This window comes from Lathyrus oleraceus, chromosome 6 (assembly GCF_024323335.1).
Source record: "Lathyrus oleraceus cultivar Zhongwan6 chromosome 6, CAAS_Psat_ZW6_1.0, whole genome shotgun sequence".
Lineage (NCBI taxonomy): Eukaryota > Viridiplantae > Streptophyta > Magnoliopsida > Fabales > Fabaceae > Lathyrus > Lathyrus oleraceus.
Window position 1 is genome coordinate 328,978,540 of NC_066584.1, and position 23,197 is coordinate 329,001,736.

Here is a 23,197-nt window from a genome sequence, read left to right on the forward strand (position 1 = left end):
ATAAGAATAAATTATATTTTGTCAAATTCAAATAAAGGAATTGGATTTTAAAATTGATAAGTCGAATAATTCAAATAAACCGACCAAAATAATGTGTTAACTCAATCCGTCAAAAGTGATTTGAGGAATAGACGGAAATGAACATAATTTATTCAACCACAGTTTACAGTTTAGTTCGAGTATATTTTTAAGTATGAATAAGTGTGCTAAAGGGAATTTGTCCACAAACATTTAAAATTTCATTTTAATTATTTTTACACATGTTATTATTTGAAAGATCTCAAGCAACATTAAAACATATTTATTTAGGTTTTGGTATAGTGCCCAAACTCGTCTAAATGTTAAAAGGATACTTTCTTAATAATGAAATTGATTTGTTATTTAAACATTCTAATTTTATTCTACATAATGAAACTTAGCGTTGTCATCAACAGTGTAGTTAGACGGCTCAAAATATCTGATTTCAGCTTTGAGAAGCTTAAAAACCAAAATAGTATTGTGAATGTAGATGACATACATAGCAATGACGAAAAAAGAAAGGAAAAAAAAGGACATGTGATAAATCATCTTAATGTAGATAACAGCTTGACATACACATGAGAAAAAACATCTTAATTAGTTCTTTTAAAAAAAAAGATAATGAATTCAAGCGATAAATAGAAAAGAAGCACAATCACATATTTTCTACTCACTTGAAAATATAGAACTTCATCCAAATCATTCAAAATTTGTTTCCGCTTTCTAAAATAGTTAAAAGTTTTGGTTACATTTGTCTAAGAGAAAAATATATCTCTAGATATAAAAGAAGAAACGAATTACCAGACAAAATTTAAATAAAAGGTTAATTGAAAAGGAAAGGTGCATAAGTAAATAGGCAGTGATTTGGGTATGTCATGTGACATTCAATTGAAAATTATTTATTTTTTCAAAAAAAATTAAAATTATTAATTGTTAAAATTTTCTAATATTTAGAAGTTTACGATTTAAAATTTGAAAAACATAAATCAACTTGTGATTTGAAAATTAAAAAAAAAAAAACTATTTATAAAATTTGAAATTTGTTAAAACTGATTTACAATTTTTTGAAAATATTTGAAAGAACGGGGCAAAGATTCACATTATATAATCAGAGTTAGGGAGGTTTCAAATTCTTTCTTTTTTTAATCTGCTGATTCAAAATTCTTTAAATTTAACCTAGAAAAAAAGAGAAAATACTTCGTAAATTTTCTATCATTTTAACAGCTTTTATATTTTTTGTATTCAAATAATGAATTTTGACACATCATTCTAAATTTTTTTCAAAATATCATTTTCTTCGTTAAAATTTTTCACCCAAAAACACTCAAAAAATTCTTGAAATTTAAAAGAGATGAGATGCTTTTACATACGAATCAATATTTCACATTTGTTAAAATAAAAGATCATAGGCATCTTTTTGACTGAGATAGATAGTCGACTAGTTGAGGATATAGGTATTACATAAATGAAGAAAATTAAGATGAAAACAGAAATCCTTTAAAACAACAATGAAGATAGTAAAAATCTCTATTTCTCATTCCAATTGAGTTCCATCTATTGGAATGAGCTATTTATTATGGATAATAAATGGTGCAAGGAATCGAGCTTCGCCCTTCAAAACCCATATAGGGATCTTCTACAAATTTCATAGAAATATAATGCACAATGCACAAAGACAGAGATTTGTGAGAGTGTGAAGCAGGAATATATAGAAATACAAGCCCTTAGTGAAACTATATATAATACAAAATGATTGCACCAATACTTTCTCCTGTTTTAGGACGTTGCAAAACAAACTTCCGTCAACCAAAAAAGGACACTAAATATAGTAGATAACATGATGAATAACTGAACTCTAAGGTAAACTTCATCGACCAAAAAATTCATAGATACGGACGGACGGGTAAAAACTCCAACGACCATGCGGCATTTTGCCAAAAAAGACCCACAATTGTATAACTAAAACTTAAGTGACTCCAAACTACATATAACGAAGAAAAATAAACCATGACACTGAACATTCATTTTATGTAATAATCACTTCAGAGATGTCTATTCTCTACGATGGCAAAAAAATCAAGCCACCGCACATCTGTCACCATGAGATATGAAAAAACAGGTATTGTAAAAAACCGAGCCAATCCAGCAACACTCTATTTACCAATGTTGGACCTTGTTGGACACAGAAACAACACATTGATTCGACCCCAGCTTTGTCCTGTATACTGTAGGACTTTAATGATGGACCAGCCAAAACTCCTGCAGTTAAAAAAAATCTCAATAAACTTTAAACAAATGAAGAAAACAAAAACATGCAATTTAATAAGATAGTAGAATAGTCTCATCAAAAAATTCGCAGACTAACCAGAAAAGGCTAAATATAAGACATTGCCCTCATTAAGGCGTGAACATCTACTGATTGAAGTTGAACCCTCCAGAAGGCACAGAAGGAGCATCAGTGCTACCAAAGTTGAATCCTGCTTGAGAAGCATCCCCTGGAGGCATAGTCTCATCTTCTTCCTCCAACCAGTAGGTCTCGAGAAGCTTCACAGCCTTCTCATAAATCTCAGTGTTGTCGTGACTCTGGAGGTTTTCAATTTTCTCCAACCCCTCAGCATCATCAATCAATTGGGCATATAGATTCACGTCACCAGTGTTGCCTATATTTTTATCAGCTTCTCCAACCTTCAAGATGTTTTCAAGGCCTTCCAGACAAACTGTCACAATCCTAGGATCGGGACAGATAAGAAGATCGCACAAGGGCTTAATACACCCTTGTTCTACTAGGTACCTGTCATCAGCGGAGAATAGTTCATATCGCAAGAAAATAAATAACTAATAACCCACTAGGGGAATATTGAAAATGAATATCCCCGTACTTGATTTGTTCATGAGATCCACCAGATGTAGCATTTGAGATAGCCCATGCAGCCTCTTTCTTAATATCGAACTCAGCATTTTGAAGCAGGGTCACCAAAGGACCAAATATATTGGCCTCAATCACAGCCTGTTAATTATTAGGAAATAGGAATTGAAGAAATGTTCAATGCAATGAGAACATCGCAAAACAGTATTAAATTCTAATTATCATACAACCCAACTGTACCTGAATCTGATGTTTATTCCCAGCTGTAATGTTTGATATGGTCCAACAAGCTTCCTTCTTGATGCTTTTTTTATAATTATTTGTCAACAGATTGAATAAGCAAGGAAGAGACTGATGATTGATGATAACCTATGGGACAAAGCACCAGGTTAAAACAAACAAAATGTAAATTATGAAATGCATGTTTCAACACCGAAACACATCATTTTCTGTGTAAGTGATAATGAGAATTCTATCAGAAACTTGCAGAGGTGCCACTTGACAAAGGGGTCTTAAATATTTTGGGAAAAAATAGAGCGATTGTCTCACAATCCAGGGAAAACTCAATTGAATCCAAAGAAAAGTTAGGCATGTGACTTCAGCAATAACATTTATATGTGTGTGTGTGTGAGGGAGGTGTAAGATTATAGCAAAACCTTGGTAATCTAATAAGGAAACCAAAAAATGATTATAACACAATAGATGGGCAAAAAATGACCGATGAATAGCATCAACAGAAAGTAACAATGCAATCAACAAGCATAACTCCAAAAGTGAAAAGAAAATTAGAGAATTTTGGGTAATATCTGAGTGATTATTCATGCTTAAAACAGACGGAAAATAGAAGAGGACATTGCAAATAATAAACCATGCTACCAGTATTTTTTTTAATAGCAAATGTTAGTAACTAGTTTGTTTTGATCTCCTTATCACTCGCCATTTATATCCCTTCTCCGACCCATCCCACCTTATAACCCCTGGTAACAGTAATTTATTTATCCTTAATACAGAGAGGCAAATTACCTTGCTGCATATAACAACAAAAACACAAGAATGAACCTAATATAGAAAGGTAAAGTAACTTAATGTACATTGCAGAACAGCTACAAAAGATGCTCCAAAAGTCAATACCTGAGTTTGCATATCATCTCCAGTGACTATGTTTCCAACAGTGCGAAGAGCAGGAATCAGCACTGAAGGAGATGGATGCCTGAACAAAAGCAGAACATTTAGAAATGAACAGGAAAATGCCAGCGGCACATGCATTCTTGCATGGCCGAATTTGAGATGTGAGGTACTCACAGTAGAAGCTCCACAAGTCGGGGACAAACACCAGCTTCAATTACAGCTTGAATTTTATCATTTGTACCGTCAGAAAGATATGAAAGTGCCCAGCAGGCATCAGTCAAAACTTCTTCATCATTTGAATGAATTAGACCAGCAAGAGCAGGAAGTGCAGGTTTAACCTGTAAAAAGATAGCAAAATGTGAGGTCCATAAAGTAAAACACAATAGCAATGCAACACAAGCAGTATTACAGATAATGGACAAACCAAATATTGAGCTAATGGATAACCCTCCAGGTTCACAAACATGGACAACAGTTAAGAGTTGGTTGTACAATTGCATTCTCAGCAATTCCATGATAGAACGCGCGGAATATTTCACTTAAAGAAAATATAGAAAAGGCTGAACAGTGTTGTGCAACGGGTCAGAAGACCAGCTCTACTTATTCTGTATAATGCTAGAACATAAACACGCTAATCTATAGGATCGGTAAACATACTCTTGATTCAATATGAAAAATAAAAAAATAAAATAATTGAGTATTATAGTCCCTCTTCTATTTCCTATGAAGATTACAGCAGGGAAGTTTAAACAATGACTACCGCTCAAGTGTTTGACCTTGGCAGAGGATTGCATTATAACAAAGAAAAGTAACAGTTAGAGAAAAAATATTGCCAGGGCTGAATTATTGGATTCATAGTGAATAAGCAATGCATATTTTTCTACCTGATCAAAAGGGGGCTGTGGCTTGCCCCTGCAAAAGTTTGAAAGTGTCCAAGTAGCATTTCTCAGCATAGAAAGCTTGGCATGTTCATTCAATTGTGCCAAAAGAGGAACCAAAGCCCCCTGGCCGAGAACAAGATCACGACATCTAGGAGAATCCCCAGCAACATTTCCTAATGCCCACACTGCCTGCATAACAAAAACCACACAGGAGAAATGTTTAGTTTTCAAGAAAAGATGCTGGGAATAGTGCAGTTATAAGGTTCTGTTTTTGTTCTTTCGATATCTAGTACACGAATAAATAAAACCACTCAGCAGAAACATAATGCACCCACAAAAGTATTTATAAAAACCAAAATCCAAAAATGAAAACACGTTTTGTAGTTGAGACTTGATAGTTATCCCTTTTATATCATTTTATTAACATGCACAAAATGTTAGGACCCCGACATTTAAAAATAGGTTTGTTATGACATGTAAAATATACCTGTTCACGGACATCATCACTAGAAGAAGCAAGTAGCTTCACAAAAATCGGGACAGCACCGTGGTCAATTACCACTTTGGTGTTTTCCGACGTTCCAGAAGCTATATTTGTCAAAGCCCAAGCAGCCTCAAACTGGAACACACAACACGTGACATTTAGGCCAAACACCAGATACAACAAAACATTAATTACTAAGGTACAAACTAAATCAAACTGGAACACACAAAGCATCAGAAACATCAGATACAACAAAACATTAATTACTAAATTACAAACTAAACACACAAATAAAACCCAAGTATACAGCAAACCTGCAATTGTGGGAAATCTTCCCTCATCAGAAACTCAACAAAACGAGAAACAACACCAGTCTGTATAACCTCCTCTATCGGTGGAGTACGCTCTGGAAATAAAAACCCAAGTCAATCAAAGATGCTTTAACTAATAAATCAAAAGTCACTACACAGTAAAAAAGAGTAGTTAATCCAATTTCAAACCAATAGAAAGCAGCTTTCGAAACTGAGTCGTTGCCTCAAGCTGCAAATTATTATCATCACTCCAAACACCAGTAACCATGGATGGTAAATTTTCCAACTGAAACAACAAAGAAACGCAACGAGAAAAAAAATCAGCCTGACCTAGGTTCGCTCAAATCTAAAAAATTAACAAGTAATTAAGCAAACTAACTAGTCTTCCGCAATTCAAATTCAAATTCAACGATTAAACAATTAAACAATCAGAATACCATGATTATTTAACCCTATGATCAGAGTAGTTATCATTAAAAAATTGATTAAGCGAAAAATGACCTTCTTCTCTACAACGGAGTGAATGGAAGAAGGAATCTGCTGAGGTTGAAGACCCTCGCGCCTCTTTTTGAGCAAACTCTCTTCTCTACGATTCTTACGGATCTCAACCATGGTGTCCTCACGGCGTCGGCGGCCTTCTTCGGCATCGACGGCGACTTTGTATCGATTGCGACGGACCTCGGTCCTGGAGTTTGCAGTTGGACGATACGACATCGTATGAGAAGTGATCAACGGAAAGGAGGAAGATGAAGATCACTGCAGTGGAGACTACACTGCTCTATTGATTGTTGATTGATGGATGAATGAACCTAACGGTAGGGTTTGAGTTTTGGAACAGATAAATAGAGAGAGAAAGAGAGAGACGCGAAGAGATTTTGGGATTTATTTTTCTTAAAATTTTAAAAAAAATTAAAAGAAGGGAAATATATTATAATAATAAGGGTTAAATACACTTTACCCCCTGTAATGTTAGCGAGTTTAGGGTTACCCCCCTGGTAAAGTTATTTTTTCAATACCTCCCTTATGTTATGTAGATTCCTTCATAGAACCCCCTTAATATCCAGGTGGCATGGAATCTTGGTTTTTTATTTCAGACGTGGCTTTTTAATTTTTTTATTTTCACATGTGAATATCCAGCCTGGCATAAATTAGAAATTAGGGTTCTATGAAGGAAATCCATCCCTATCCCAAATCCATCCCTCTCTTCATCTTCGTGAAATCCATCCCTCTCTTCATCTTCGTGACGAGAAAGAGAGGATACTGGAAAAATATAATCATCTTTTCATAGAGGAAGGACCAAGACCAACCAGGAAAGGTGGAAGGAAATCGAGTGCAAAAAAGAATAAAGAGCAGTCTAATGAATCTAAAAAGGACTCTGAGGAAAAGTAGTGGTAAGGTAGTATCATATACTTGATTAAACTGTTAAAGTTGTTTGGTCGGTTGGTTCTCAATCCTACCGGTTTCGTTACAAAATATTACATGACAAATTTCAGGGCTGAGCTGCAAGACAGAACTATGTTTCGTTATAGAAGAAAAATTCATTTCTGTTTCTGGATAGAGAATTGATTCCAATTTTTTGTTTTCACCTGCTGAATTTTATAAGATAGAGCCTGAGGCTGTTTATTTTTTTGACTGCAGGACGTGAATCCTTAAATCAAGCTTCCATGATTTTCAGCAGGATGTAGATTTAATTGTTATATTGGTTTTAACAGCATGAGCCAATTTTGGGCAGAGGATAATACAAACATTTGTTTCGTTTTTTCCCGAGCTTGTAATAGAAGCAAAACACCATGCACCCGATCCATATGTACGTATCAAGGACAGTATACTTGAAATTTGACTATTCATCAAGTGTTCAATGTGCAGAATGTTACTTGTCTTATGGGCAGAACAAGAACTTCATTAACTGATATTACAGATTAAGTGTATTCTTTGATACCTTAGGTTGTACTCTATGGTGATGTTATAGACCAAAGTTTCTTTGCTCAATTATTATGCAGGTTATGCATGTAGATTTACAATTCAATGTTCCAAACCAAATCTCAACAGCAAAGCTGTTCCAAGTTTGTTAGACAGTTTATAGCTCTTGAAAACAAGTATGTTAGCTATTGTGTGTGAACATTTACTCACTTAATATTCATTGCAAATAAACAGTTTCACATCCTAGGTATGTTTATCTTTAAAAAAAATCTTCTTGGGAAGGCACTAATCCATATTCCAATTATTATTGTAGAGAGAAACATTAAAAAGTAAAATAAAAATTGAACATATCATTATCACTTGTTCTTTAGTGGATAAATAATAATGGAAGGTATTTCAAACATATATAACTGCTTCCTTATTTTTAACTGTAAAATATTCTTCTTTGAAACCGGACTGTAAAACTGTTATTTGACCATTTAAGAATAATATTGAACTAGGAGCAGAGGACATGAATAGCTTGTGACTTGGTAAATCTCAAAACAATACAACATTAGATCACATAATTAGCAAATTAATGTTCAGCTTGTTGAACCAGGTCATCATCGTCCCACTCGTCACGATAAGTCTCAGGTCGCGTGAGCCTATTCTTAGATGTAGCGACATACATTTGCTTTCTCCATTCTTCCATAGCAGGAACACCACACTGATCTGCAATCCAGTTGTTGTAGTCCCACTGCAATATTACACATTCCCAAAGATATCAATTTTCCATTGAAGGATAACTAATTACATCTTCTTGCAATGTTTCATGCTTAGATGCATTTTAGAAACAAAGTCAAGGTTTAAAAAAACAGTGCATAAGAATTAGATACACTTATACCATACAAGAAGAAACAAACTAACAAAAAGTTTATAAAACAGCAAAGTAGTAAGGCACCTGAGCGAGTTAAGCTGAATGTATTCAATTTCCATTTGGTTGCAAAGTCAACCTAGTGTCTGTTCAATATTGTCAGTTAAAACTACATATCTCATATCCAAAGTCAACCTAGTTTCTCTTTATTTTTCTTTCTGTTCATTCTTTCCTTTCCATTTTCTGTAAAGCAACAAACCACTAGGGTGATGTTTAACCAAAGGCACTGATGTTCACTGCAAAATATCTTTGTCCATTACATCAATTAGTGTCATTCATTTATACTGCTTTGGTCTATCAGTATTGAAGTAAATATCATACTAATAGGATTTAGACAGACATTTCTAGCTCATAAATCATGTCATGAAGACATCCTGTAACGAAAAAAATTTCTCTCCTGTCATGAACATTTTGTTTATGTGAACTTAAACGATCGAACCGCCTGCAAATTTCAAGTGGAAGCTGAATGAATTTCATGAAAAAACAAATAGAATCCACTTCAATCAACTATGGTGCATAATTGCATAAACTAAATGCCAGAATGAATGTCTTTGACCATCAAAAACTTTGTTCTGTCAAATATGAAAAGAAGTTAACCTTCTGAATCTTGGAAGCATACTTGTCTGTTTCCTCATCTCCATACTGCATGTAGTCAACAAGATAAGAATCATTACTAATCAACATTTAGCTCTAGACTCAAACATCAAACACGAACATAGACACTGTAGTATATCCAACAGTACCTGTCCTGTTACTGTATACAGTTAGTCTTATTACATGCAATGTAATGCAGCAGTTTTAGATGAAATTTTAGCAGCCACACCAGGTGGTTTTTTCCAGCTTCTGTCTAAACCACTAACCTGTTATTATATATTCAACGAAATCGGTGGGAAAATTAAGAATCAGCTGAAATCGAAACAGAGAAAACCAGTAAACAATAGTTTTGAATACGATCAAGAAATGAAAACCAGAGTGTCAGCAAATTCTTCAACTTTGCCAAACGATTCCATCTTAGTGAAATCCGGTCCTACTCCCGTGATCACAACGCTCACTGAAGCAGCATATCGATAGTTAGTAACTAGTTTTATAACGCATACATTGCACGAAGAGAGAGAGGGATGGATAGGGATGGATTTCACGAAGATGAAGAGATGGATGTATTTGGGATAGGGATGGATTTCATTCATAGAACCCTAATTTCTAATTTATGCCATGCTGGATATTCACATGTGAAAATAAAAAAATTAAAAAGCCACGTCTGAAATAAAAAACCAAGATTCCATGCCACCTGGATATTAAGGGGGTTCTATGAAGGAATCTACATAACATAAGGGAGGTATTGAAAAAATAACTTTACCAGGGGGGTAACCCTAAACTCGCTAACATTACAGGGGGGTAAAGTGTATTTAACCCTAATAATAATAATAATAATAATTTGGTGTCCTCTTGTAAAAAATGACCGTGGAATGGGTGATTTTCGGCTAACCCTAAAATCACTTTGATCATCTTCCCTCTTTTCAAAATTCTATGAATCTTCAATCGTTGTAGAACCAAAGTCCAATAGAATTTAAGATAAGCTTCCTGAAACAACAAAGACAACAAAAACCTTCGCAAAGGTGCTCTCAAATGTTTGCAACATACCTTGTCTTAGTTACCTCAACCTTGTCTTAAGGGCGACAGGTTACCCATTGTAATACCAGAAGATGAATATATTGCAGAAGTCAAAGTCTGCAAACATAATCTCCATTGGCGCATCATCTAGCCTAAAGGTACGTTCACGCTAACCGTTGTCGCTTTAAAGAACAAAATAGGTCTCTTTTGAAAAGGATTATCAAAATGGGGAGTCATTTCGTTTAGGAATGAATTCTATGAGTTTTCCTTCTTGCCTTAGAATCTCAACACAGGTTGTACCACCTTACTTTCCGACTCGACAAATAATTAAATAAAACATGTATAACACATATATCCTCCAAGTAGGATGTTACTCAAACAACAATCAACCATATACGAACCACATAATTAAAAATGAAATTGTTTGATAATCAGCGGAAATTGTAAAATATTGGAAATTAAAAGCCTGAACAATAATAAGTTTGAAAAATGGTTCATCATCAAAAGCAAATGAAAGATATGCAACATAAAACATAATAAAATAACAACTTGTTCCCCTCGTGTTACATATCAGAGTGACTCCAACTGCAAGACTTGATCGACAAACAACTAAAAAGGAACAATGGCATCCTCAACACCAAACTCCTACTCAGGTACCTGATTGTCTGTACTCCAAAGGAGCACAAACGCAATAACACAAAAAAGGGGTGAGAATACGTCCAAATAATAATTAGTGCACAAAATAATCAGAGTAAAATCACACCACAAATTATGCACATATCAAACGTGCACCACAATATCATGTATTCATATTCCAACCACATCACAAACATTCACCAATCACAAAAATCATACAAGAGTATTCATCAATACACAAACATCTCATTTACACAACCATTATTTAATGCAATGCAAGATTGACTCAACTCTTCCTCGTCACGGTCCCCACTCGGAACCGGAGTTACAACTTAACTATATATGCATGCGGTACTGACCCAACATTTGGTTCTTCATACAAATCGGGTCCCCTCTCTAAACTTCGAGCCCCATTATGAGCTTGGGACAAGACACTAGTCCCTACTTTGAACTCGCGACTCACCTCTTTCACAACAACGACAACATATGATGCATGACATACAATCATGCAATGACAATAACATAATCAATAATCACAACCCCACTCTGACTGTAAAAAATCACACAACAACATAACAATGGTTACAACTCCACTCTAACTGTAATGCATCACACATTTAACACATTATGAGTCGTTCTCACTCTGGACCACTCGTCTCATCAATCACTGGCAAGCATGTACAATAATCCATACAATTATATATATATATATATATATATATATATATATATATATATATATATATATATATATATATATATATATATATATATATATATATATATATATATATATATATATATATATATATATTACAACATTTATGCTTGAACATATGGATAAAGTGTCCAGAACGAAGAAAGGAGACATTGGGATCGAAGGCTTGATTACTTCCATAGTTGAAGCCTTAGACCTCGGTGCTGAGATTAAAACGCGGCAGCCTATCACGGGAAGCAACGCCTTAGACATGGCATCCTTCCTAGCCCAAAAATTGATCAAGATATTGGAACTCATACGTCCCAGGGGGTAGGAATAAAAGAATGAAAAACACGGTGTTATCGATCTCAACAATCACCAACGTACAAGATGAGGAAAATTGGCTTTATTAGTGGGTACTAAAGGAAAATTATGATACAAAGCGAAACAAAAAACACAAACTTGCCTTTAGTTGATCCTTACTGATGGGCAAGATAATGATAAAAACAATTACCTTTTGTCATGATTAAAACCTTTGATGCATAATTAGATGGATGATCACAAGCGATGAATGGATAATAATGCCTTTACTCAGTCCACACGAACATAGTGTCTTCAATCTTAGTGATAGTTGTTACGAATGAAGACTTTGAGAGAAAGAGAGTTCAAAATAAATTTGCATAAAATGAAAAAGCTTTTGCACAAATGTTCTATTTATATAATATAACCACTTGTGTTGGCTACAAGCTGGAAAGGCACACTTAAATGGATTGTACCTTATAGTGTATAATATTTCATCTAAGCCCATGATATCTTAATGTATTATGTATTCCACTTAAGTGCATTAAACCTTACGGTGTTCTATAATTCTCTGAAGTACATTATACCTTACGACGTTCCTTATTTATTATATGTCACATGAATCTATCCTTATGCGTGTGACTCTGTAGGTTCTCGTGACGTTGGCAATTATATTAAATCACATATTTAATATAATAAACAGTGAACGGTATTAGCAACACATCACTGCTACCCAAATCAAAAAAATGTCATGTGATCTAACAAAACATTCTAGTGATAATGCTTGTGTGTATAATTATCAGTTTGCCCTTATGACTATATTGAGCACAAGACATAAATCGTGTCACATGTCCAGTTCAATATTGGACCCTTAGACATTTATCTTGTTACACGGGATGAGAAAATTACATATAGGTCACTCATATCCCTTAGCATGATTTGTGAGTACCCATTAACAATATTTATGGTCATCTAGTTATGGTCAATGTTTGATCAGCAATAAAGTACTCGACTACACATCTAGGGTCCATAGTAATTTCACCTTTTTCACAACAACAACAACAACATATGATGCATGGCATATAATCATGTAATGACAACAACACAATCAATGATCACAACCCCATTATGCCTGTAAAAAATCACACAACAACATAGTAAAGATTATAGATCCACTCTGGTTGTAATCCATTATGCATTCAACGCATTATGAGTAGTTCTCACTCTGAATCACTTATCTCATCAATCACCGGCAAGCATGTATAATAATCCACATAATTATATATATATATATATATATATATATATATATATATATATATATATATATATATATATATATATATATATATATATATATATATATATATATATATATATATATATATATATATATATATATATATATATATATATATATATATATATATATATATATATATATATATATATATATATATATATATATATATATATATATATATATATATATATATATATATATATATATACAACATTTATGCTTGAACATATGGATAAAATGGTCAGAACAAAGAAATGAGACATTGTGATCAGAGGCTTGATTACTTCCATAGTTGAAGCCTTAAACCTCGGTGTTGAGATTAGAAGGTCACAACCTATCATGGGAAGCAACGCCTTAGACATGGTATCCTGCCTGGCCCAAAAATTGATCAAGAAAATATACTGGAACTCATATGTCTTGGTGGTTAGAAATAAAAGCATGAAAAACACGGTGTTGCCGAACCCGATAATCACCGACGAATAAGATGAGGAAAATTGGCTTTAAGAGTGGGTACTAAAGGGAAACTGTGATACAAAGCAAAACAGAAAACACAATCTTCCCTTTAGTTTATCCGCACGGACGGGCATAATCAGTGATCGAAACGATTACCTTTTGTCGTGATTAAAACCTTTAATGTAGAATCAGATGGATACAAGTGATGAACAAAGAACAACGCCTCTACTCAGTCTACATGAACAGAGTGCCTTCAATCTCAATACTAGCTGCTACAAATGAATACTTTGAGAGAAATAGAGTTTAAAATAAATTTGCATAAAGTGAACAAGCTTTTGCACAAAGGTTCTATTTATAGAACCACTTGTGTGAGTTACAAGCTAAAAAGGCATACTTAAGTGGATTGTACCTTATGGTGTACTGTATTTCACTTAGGTATGTGATACCTTATTGTATTTCGTATTCCACTTAAGTGCATCGTACCTTACGGTGTTCTATAATTCTCTTAAGTACAATGTACCTTACGACGTTCCTTATTTATTATATATCTCATGAATTTGTCTTTATGTGTGTGACCCTGTAGATTCTCGTGACGTTGACAATTATATTAAATCACATATTTAATATAATAAATAGTGAATGGTATTGGCAACACATCACTTCTACTCAAGTCACGAAAATGTCATGTGATATGACAAAACCTTTTAGTAATAATGATTGTATGTTTAATTACCTGTTTGCCTTTATGACTATATTGAGTACAAGGCATAAACCGTGTCACCCTTATTCAGTTCAATATTGGTCCCCTAGACATCTATCTTGTTACACAGGATGGAAAAATTAATATAGGTCACTCGTGTCCCTCAGCATAATTTGTGGAGTATCAATTAATTGTCTTTATAGTCATCCAGTAACAGATAATATTTGATCAACAATAAAGTACTCGACTACACGTCTAGGATCCATAGTGATTTCAGGTCGAAGGGTGGTATACATCAATATCACAATGAGAATAAGTTATGACATTTTGCATAATATTTTATGTAGTATTCTCATAGTGGGTGAACCAGTATGAATGTTACCCCTAATATTCATACATATGTGAAGACTTTATAACTCTTTATACATGATCCATGATATATGATCATCACTATATTCACATAACAATCTTAATGCTTTAATGTTATCCCACTTCGCAATAAAGATTGACTACAGATACTTTAAGAATAGTTTTCTTATGTTTAATGAGATCCCATGATTAAGTCACATTTAATTTTTATTAAATAAACTAGCTATTACATGGACTTTATTATTTTGGAAAAAATAAACATAATAAGAAATGTATTTTACTTATTAATAAATAATTCGACACAAGTACCAAGTAATAATAAAATTATTAGCCTTGAGGGCTTACACCAACAATCTTCCACTAGTACTATAGCCAATTAGGCATAGCCAAATACCCATAGATATAGTATGGTCATCATGCTTCTGTTATGCAAGAGACTTTGTTAGTGGACCAACAACATTGTCAAGTGTTTGTACTCTGCATATATTCACATTTTCTTTATTTATTATCTCTCGAACGAGGTGATATCACATAAGTATATGTTTGAATCATTGATGAGATCTAGGCTTTTTAGCTTGTACGATTGCAACATTGTTATCACATTAGAGATCAATGAGATCCACAATGCTAGGGATTATGTCAAGTTCACTAATAAACTTCTTGATCCAAACAACTTCATATGGTGCATTTGATGTAGCAATATACTCGACTTGGTTGTAGACAAATGATTGTTCAAGATTAATTTGATATGGAAGTGAAAGAATCATACCTGAGAGTTTCACGTTGATAACGTGTTATAAAACTAAATAAAATAATATAGAGATCAAAGAGAGGAAGAGAAAAGAGAAAATAATATTATATTATCTTCTTCAAAAATACACTTTACATTGCAGTGTGGATCTTATTTATAGGACCTAAGGGAGAGGTAAAATCACAACTATTAATAAGAAATATGAAGATGAAAAGAAGAATAAGGATGAACATTCTCTTTTATCTTTATTCATAACATAATTAAATTTTTATGATAATTTTTTTATATATAAAAATATATTATTTAGTGTTATTTTATAATTATATTAAAATTTTAATAGTATTAGTATTATTTTTAATTAAATCATTATGATTAAGTATATATAGATTAAATTAATATATTTAAAAGATTTTAATAGTACTAGTATTATTTTTAATTAAATCATTATGATTAAGTATATATAAATTAAATTAATATATTTAAAAGATTTTTGAACAAGAGTTAGTCAAGTCTACCAAAGTATTTTTAAAGTCTAATAATTTTTCTAATTAGTTCGACTTTATTCAAGCTATAATATCAACTTTAATAAAACTTTGAAGCATTTATTGCATTGTATCAAGATTTTGAAAGTCTCGTAATTATTTTAAGAATATATATAATATAAAATGTATGATTATAATTACTTTGATGATTTGTGAGATCTAACAAAAAAATAAAATATTACAAAATATTATATTTTTTATTTTTTTATTAATTAGAACACTTATTTTATTAACATTACATAAAATATTTAGAAAACTATTTTTCTTTACAAAATCATATATATATATATATATATATATATATATATATATATATATATATATATATATATATATATATATAATACAAAAATCATATTTGTATGAGTCATATTTCCAATAAAAAAAATTGTTGGTTAAATAACTAAATTAAAATACTACAATTTTAAAAAGCAAATGCATGCAATATCAATTGCAAGAATATTATTTAGCTCGGGCATTGAAATATTTATAGATAATTTATTTTCTTTTTTAGTTTTTAATGTTAGTTACAACTAAAATAAAATATGACTCTTTTTATATTCTTTTTATTTATTTTTATTAAAGACCGGCTTTTAAAATTGGATAGGGCCTCAAAATTATTTGTTTTTATGTTAGTTATACATATAAATGACTAATTTTGATGTTGTTTTACAATTTAAATATATGACATTCTTTTTTTAAAATATTATATTTTTTATTAGGGATCCATCTTTATCATTTGTCGTGAGTCTTTAAAAAATCCGGACCGGTTCTAGTCACACCAATATATAATGTCTGAACCCGCCTTTGTACAAATTGTCTCTCAAATGCATCAACATACATTCACATGCATCGACATACATAAACAAAATGAAAAAGTCATGGTCCCTAACACAATTGTTCCTTCAAGCCAATGAGATAACATAAGCTAAATCTAATAACGATATACGCTTCTCCAAACTAGATATCCATGGTTGTCCTCCTTTGATCTTATTTTCTTCTTTTCTTCATTATATTACATTACATTAAAGAATATTCGTTTTACATATGAGAGTGAAATGAGAAAAGAAGTTACATAAATGAGGTATAGAGAAAGACACGACACACAAGTCGTATTTAAAATTCCAGAAATAAAATAAAAGAAGATTAAGGTCATAACCGCTTACCACATGACAACAATAATAAACACACTTATATTATTATTAATTTAAATTATATTAATTAAATAAATTAAATTAAAATTTGGCAATTCTTCATACTACACAGAGTTAGCAGAGAGTTCTACTGCACAGTTATAAATGTATACTAAATTATTATATTATTTAAATAATATATAAACTTAATTTCAATTTTGATCCCACTATCTTTCGTTTTTTTTCTTCTAGTTTTAGTCATCTCATTTTAGAATTTGGAATTTTAATCCCTTTTTAAATTTTTTATAAAACAAAATTTTGTATCTTTAATGGTGTTTGAACCAATATATAATGTTTAGATCTGCCTTTGTATAAATCGTCTCTCAAATGCATACATTCACATGCATCGACATACATAAACAAAATGAAAAAGTCATGGCCCATAGCACAATTGTCCCCTCAAATCAATGAGAGAACATAAGTTAAATCTAATAACGATATACGCTTCTCCAAATTAGATATCCATGGTTGTTCTCATTTGATTTTGTCTTCTTCTTTTCTCCGTTATATTATATTACATTAAAGAGTACTCGTTTTACATGCAAGAGGGTGAAATGAGAAAATAAGTTACATAAAGAAGGTACATAAAAAGACACGACACACAAGTCGTATTTAAAATTCCCAAAATAAAATAAAATAAGACTGAGATTATAACTGCTCACTACAAGACAACAATAATAAACACATTTTTTTATTATTAATTTAAATTATGTTAATTAAATAAATTAAATTAAATTTTGGTAATTCATCATATTATATAGAGTTAGCAGAGGGTTCTACTTCCCGATTATAAACATATGCCAAATTATTAAATCAAATAATAAGAACCATTTATTATTACATTATTTAAATAATATATAAACGGATCCCTATTTTCTTTTCTTTTTTTCAGATTTGGTCATCTCATTTTAAAATAAAATTTGAAATTTACGAATTGAGTTACACTTATGCTTTTTATCATCTCTCTAATTTTTTATTTATTAATTGCTTCTTCTTATTTTTCATATTGATTATGTTCTCTTTTCTTTTAGCTTCCACATGTAAAATTATTATATTATGCCTGGTTCGTGTTCTACCTTACCATGGCTATTGGTGCAATTTTAGTCTTGTGAATTAGTGATTTATTTATTTGAAATTGAGAAAGTTATAAATTCACCACATTTTGCTTCATGGCTACTATTGATTCTTCAAAAACATTTTTTTTGCCATTCTCAAGTTATTCAAAGTGACATAGTTGTTGGGAAAAAACAAACAAAATATAGAGAAAAAAAGAGGAACACGTGGAAACTCTAAAATCGGAGAAAAAACCACGGTTGTTGTCAATAGACAACCAGAAAATAATACTAGGTAAAAATTATTACAACATATAATATATCTTCAACTAACTCATACCTCTATTACATCCACACCCTCTAAAACAAATATTTAAAGTCAAATACAAAGAAAGTCAAATACAAGTTTAAAGTGTTGTTGACTGTTGCATCTTGAAAATTAGAATGAATAACTTGAATCCTATATATAACATTTGACTCACTCTTCCTTTACAAAACTAAGTGATGTGGGACTTCAAAGAACTTGTATCATATATATACTTTTGGACCCTCTCTTCATTCATAAAACTAAGAAATGTGAGACTTCTTCAATATTTATATTTTCAACCAACCCCAACAATCTCTACATTGATTGAAAATAATACATAAACTTTCATTATCTTCATCGACATTCATATTCCACCACCATAAAGAGTATAGTCATTTGAAACTACACCAAGAATTTTCACATTGTCTCCACTGACAATCATAATTTTAAAAACTACCACACCCTCTCATGAAAAGTATATTTCACTTAAAGATAAATCATTTCAAGAATTTCACATTGTCATCACCGATAATCATAAACTTTATCATGAAGAATAAATTTCACTCAAAGTTAAACCACTCAAAAAGTTTCCACACTGTCTTCACTGATAATCATAGTTTTAAAAAAACTATTATACTCCGCCTAAAGAAGCGTAACTTCACTTGAAGCTAAGTCACTTCAAGAATTTTCACATGTCGAAAACCAGGTTGAAACATTATGGTGCAACTTTCTTATTGGTAGGAAGTTCTTCAACCACTAACATAATCTTGCACCTTGTATAATCTTGATTGTATCAACACATCTTTGACTTAAACTTTCCACGATTCAAAAAATTCTTCCATCAATTTTCTCTAGCCCAAACTGCAGAGCATAATTTTTTTACAGCAACTCAACATTTCTTTCACAATACTACCTTTTTTTTATGATGTGGAAGATCAGACAAAACTGCTATCAAAGAGCATACTAAGAACACTTATCCCCGGATCAAACCAAAAGCTCTGATATCATTTGTTAGGAAAAAATAAACAAACCATAGAGAAAAAAGAAGAACACAATTACAACACAAGAACATAACGTGAAAACTCCAAAATCACGGGTCATTGTCAATAGAAAACCAGAGAATAACATTATGTGAAAACTGTTACAACACATAATATACCCTCTACTAAACCAGACCCCCAGTACATCCACATCCTCCAAAACAAATATTTTACTATATCTCACAATACTCTAATACAAGATTATAAGAGAACAAATAAAGTCAAATATAAGCTTAAAGTGTTTTTGACTGGTGTATCTTGGAATGAAGAACTTGAATCCTAAATATAGTCTTTAACTCCCTCTTCCTTCACAAAACTAAGCAATGTGAGACTTCAAAGAACTTGTATCCTATATATACCCTTGGACTCTCTCTTCATTCACAAAACTAAGCGATGTGAGACTTCTTCATCATGTATATTTTCAACCAACCCCAACAATAGTGTGGTGTGTTAAGCCTTTTGTATTTGGTTTACTGAATGCTTAATTTGCCATCTCTGAATTTCAAAATTCAATGAAGTTTTGTTTTTATTTTTTCATTAATATTTTTTGTTTGGTTTTATTATTTTGATTGACCTTATTGCAATTTTGTGTAAAATTCAGAGCCTATTTATTCTTAAATAATATGATGTTATGGATCATAATTCATAAAGAATAGAATAGTCATATTAAAAAGATAAAAATTTCATCATATGATGTTGAGCTATAACAACCTATTTTGGAAATTTTTGCTATGTTGAGGACTATCTAATAACAGTCACAAATTGTGGCTTTTAAATTATCATGCTCACCAAGAATCCAAATGCTTCTTTTCATTCTTCCTCATACCTAAAAATAGGTATTTGACATTATAATATATGTCTTTTATGTTTAGCTATGATCAATGAGTTATTTGCAATGAGTATATAATAGAGACTGAAATATATATGATAAAAATTGAAAAATAATATATATAAGGAGTGTGATGAGTTTAATTGTGGGTGTTAATCACTGGACATGGAAGAAAAAATAATTAATCCATATATGAAAAATGAACATTTGTGGAATAAAAGAAAAATGTTGATCAATTCAACCTTACTTGGATTCTATATATGACATTTAGTTGGTTATAACATGGAGCAATCCAACTATTGGTGAGCTTCAGATTGAAATGAGGAGTAGAGAAAGAAAACTTAATGATGTTGCAAACAAGAGTATAAAAGAGGGTATAAGCCAAAAGATAAGAGAATATAACCAATATGAAACATAAAGAACACACATTTAATAAATAAAAAACCAGAGAGAGAATAAAAAGGCATAAGTGTAGCTTAGTTGGGAAATTGGTATGTCTACAACTTTGAGGGTGTTGTTCAATCACCACTCGAGACACAAAGTTTTGTTTTATACTCGTTAATAATTAATTCTTCAAATTTTATATTATAATTTATTCTTTAAAAATTATATAAAAAATAATTCAAAATGATTTATTTGGATAATGTTAATTTATGTTATTTTTAATAATAATAATTTATTAATTACTAAATATATTTTAAAAATATATATAAGTTAATTAAAAATATAAAAAATGACATGGAATTAAATTTGGTCAATGCAGAAATGACATGTCATCACTACCAATGTCATGTCATTAAAATTTAGTCTCAATTTGGAAGGTAGACTAAAATTCAGAAGAAGAAAAAACTTTAAAAAATGACTAAAATCTCGGATTTTAAAATGAGGGGACCAAAACTAAAAAAAAGAAAAACAGGGAGACCAAAGTTGTAATTAATCTTAATATAAAATAAACTATTGTAGTTTATCATTATAAGCATATGTAAGAAACAAACTTTTGTCATTCTGTTGATTGTAGTGGTAATGGGAGAGGAACAACAGAGGGTCTGACTTTGTTTTGGAACGATAATTCAAACTTAACCATTGTATATTTCTCAATGCTAGAGGAGAATGATGATCAATAATGGTATTTCAATGGCGTGTATAGTTTCCCATAAGATCATCACACACAAAAAGAACTTGACAGTTGGTTTAGGACCCGACAAGGGAAAGTGGAGAAAGAGCCATAATCTTTGGAGACTTCAACGACGTGTTTGTAGAAATAGAGAAGACATGAGGAAACTAAATAAATTCCAATCAATTATCCTGGAGTTGTCAAATGCTGGAGCTTTGTGGTTTAACTGATTTAGGTTTTGAGGGATATCCTTTCATATGGTTCAATGGTCTATATGAAGAAGAGAACATCCAATGTCATCTTGAAAGAATCCTACTAACGACTAACTTCATCAATATATCATCTCCAATCAAGTTTTTCCACCTCTCTCGCTTTGGCTCAGATAACACTACCATTCGTGTTAACCTGGAATCACTTATGGAGGAATCCTGCAGAAAACATATTCATTTGTTCAGATTTGAGGAGGTATGATCGGGGGACTCCAGGTGTGAGAAGTTAGTTAGGCAGTTGTGGAATGAGTGTGAGTATAAAAGGTGCCAAAAGATGGAGGCAATCCAAAGGCTAGATGAATCTTTCAAATAATACAAGGTAGGGAGGGGATAATATCAAAAGAGATCAAAAGGATCGATGGCATGCTAAAGGATGAAACAAACTGGTTAACAAGCAAGGAAGACATGAATCTCTATAAGGCTCTTGATGCTAAAAGAATTAATTCATTGACGGTAGAAGAGACCTGATCCATTGTCGCGCGCGGATCAAAACCGAGTTATTTTGAAAACGTAGTATAGCGACAATGACTCGAATCATCTCTCAAGGATTCTTGATTATTACTAACCAAAGGTAAATCGATTTAGAGGGGGTTGGATTCAGGATCGATTAAGGAAAAAATGATTATTAAATAAGTGATTATTGAAATAAGCTGTTATGAAATAGGTGATTATAAAACAAATGGATTCACTGTGTCAGGTTCAACTTATCATCGATTGCTACAACTACGACTTCTATCATATTTGAACATAATATCATTCAACAAGCGTGATCGACACTGTAAGGTATATATTATTATTGTCGGATTAAGCATACGGTTATAGATATCGTAAATTTAATAGTTAAGCAGAGTTGAATTGCGATCAAAAGTCAAGAACATATATCATTCAAATTTAACCAACAATATTACATGGAAATCGGATTAAGCAAACAACAATCATATATTATTATTGAAAGGAAAAGAATTCTAATTGCAATTATAACAATCTCAAAGTAGTGAACCTGAATACAGCAAATCCGTCTGGATAGATTAGTTCTCCATTATGGTTCTTTCAAGCGTAAGAAAAATAACTCGTGAATCGTAAAAAAAATATGAATAATGTTTTCGGCTGCTAGGTATTAGGGGAAAACCAATGCAATCCGTTTACAACTCAACTGGATCAAATACATAACTCAGACCCACAACTAACGACCCAAAACTAAAATAAAACTAATACTGCAGCTTCAAACGAAATTCTGGAAAATAATCGCTCCTAATCTGACTTTGACTCCAACACTAAAGTTGTAGCTCTTTCTCTTAGATTTCTGGCGATTATTAGAACGCGTCAATCGGATTCCCAGAGCTCCAATTATGATCGTTTTAGTGTAGACTATTAAAGCTGAAAATTAAATACGAAAATCAAATAACAATAAAAATAAACTAAAATATAAAAATATTATAAAACATAAAAGTAAGCAAAGGAAATCAAAGGAATGCTTAAGAACAAAGATAGGAGAATATGCATTAAAATT

The 23,197-nt window shown here is 31.7% G+C and overlaps 1 protein-coding gene and 2 long non-coding RNA genes across 3 annotated transcripts; 1 reads left to right on the plus strand and 2 right to left on the minus strand.

Moving 5' to 3' along the window:
• Positions 1–1,725: 1,725 nt before the first annotated feature.
• Positions 1,726–6,702, minus strand: LOC127096855 (importin subunit alpha-2). The gene is made up of 11 exons (XM_051035393.1): positions 6,190–6,702; positions 5,878–5,974; positions 5,692–5,783; positions 5,381–5,512; positions 4,897–5,082; positions 4,187–4,350; positions 4,016–4,094; positions 3,125–3,253; positions 2,898–3,025; positions 2,384–2,809; positions 1,726–2,277 (listed from the first exon to the last, which is right to left on the minus strand). The coding sequence occupies exons 1-10, from the start codon at positions 6,400–6,402 to the stop codon at positions 2,431–2,433; spliced, it is 1,599 nt and encodes a 532-aa protein (XP_050891350.1). The 5' UTR covers positions 6,403–6,702; the 3' UTR covers positions 1,726–2,277; positions 2,384–2,430.
• Positions 6,703–6,791: 89 nt separating this feature from the next.
• On the plus strand, positions 6,792–7,854 carry LOC127096856 (uncharacterized). Its single transcript, XR_007792845.1, has 2 exons — positions 6,792–7,084; positions 7,327–7,854. It is a non-coding gene; the product is annotated as an uncharacterized LOC127096856 (long non-coding RNA).
• Positions 7,855–8,733: 879 nt separating this feature from the next.
• LOC127096857 (uncharacterized) lies at positions 8,734–9,286 on the minus strand. The gene is made up of 3 exons (XR_007792846.1): positions 9,265–9,286; positions 9,119–9,163; positions 8,734–8,963 (listed from the first exon to the last, which is right to left on the minus strand). It is a non-coding gene; the product is annotated as an uncharacterized LOC127096857 (long non-coding RNA).
• Between the last annotated feature and the right edge of the window lie 13,911 nt (positions 9,287–23,197).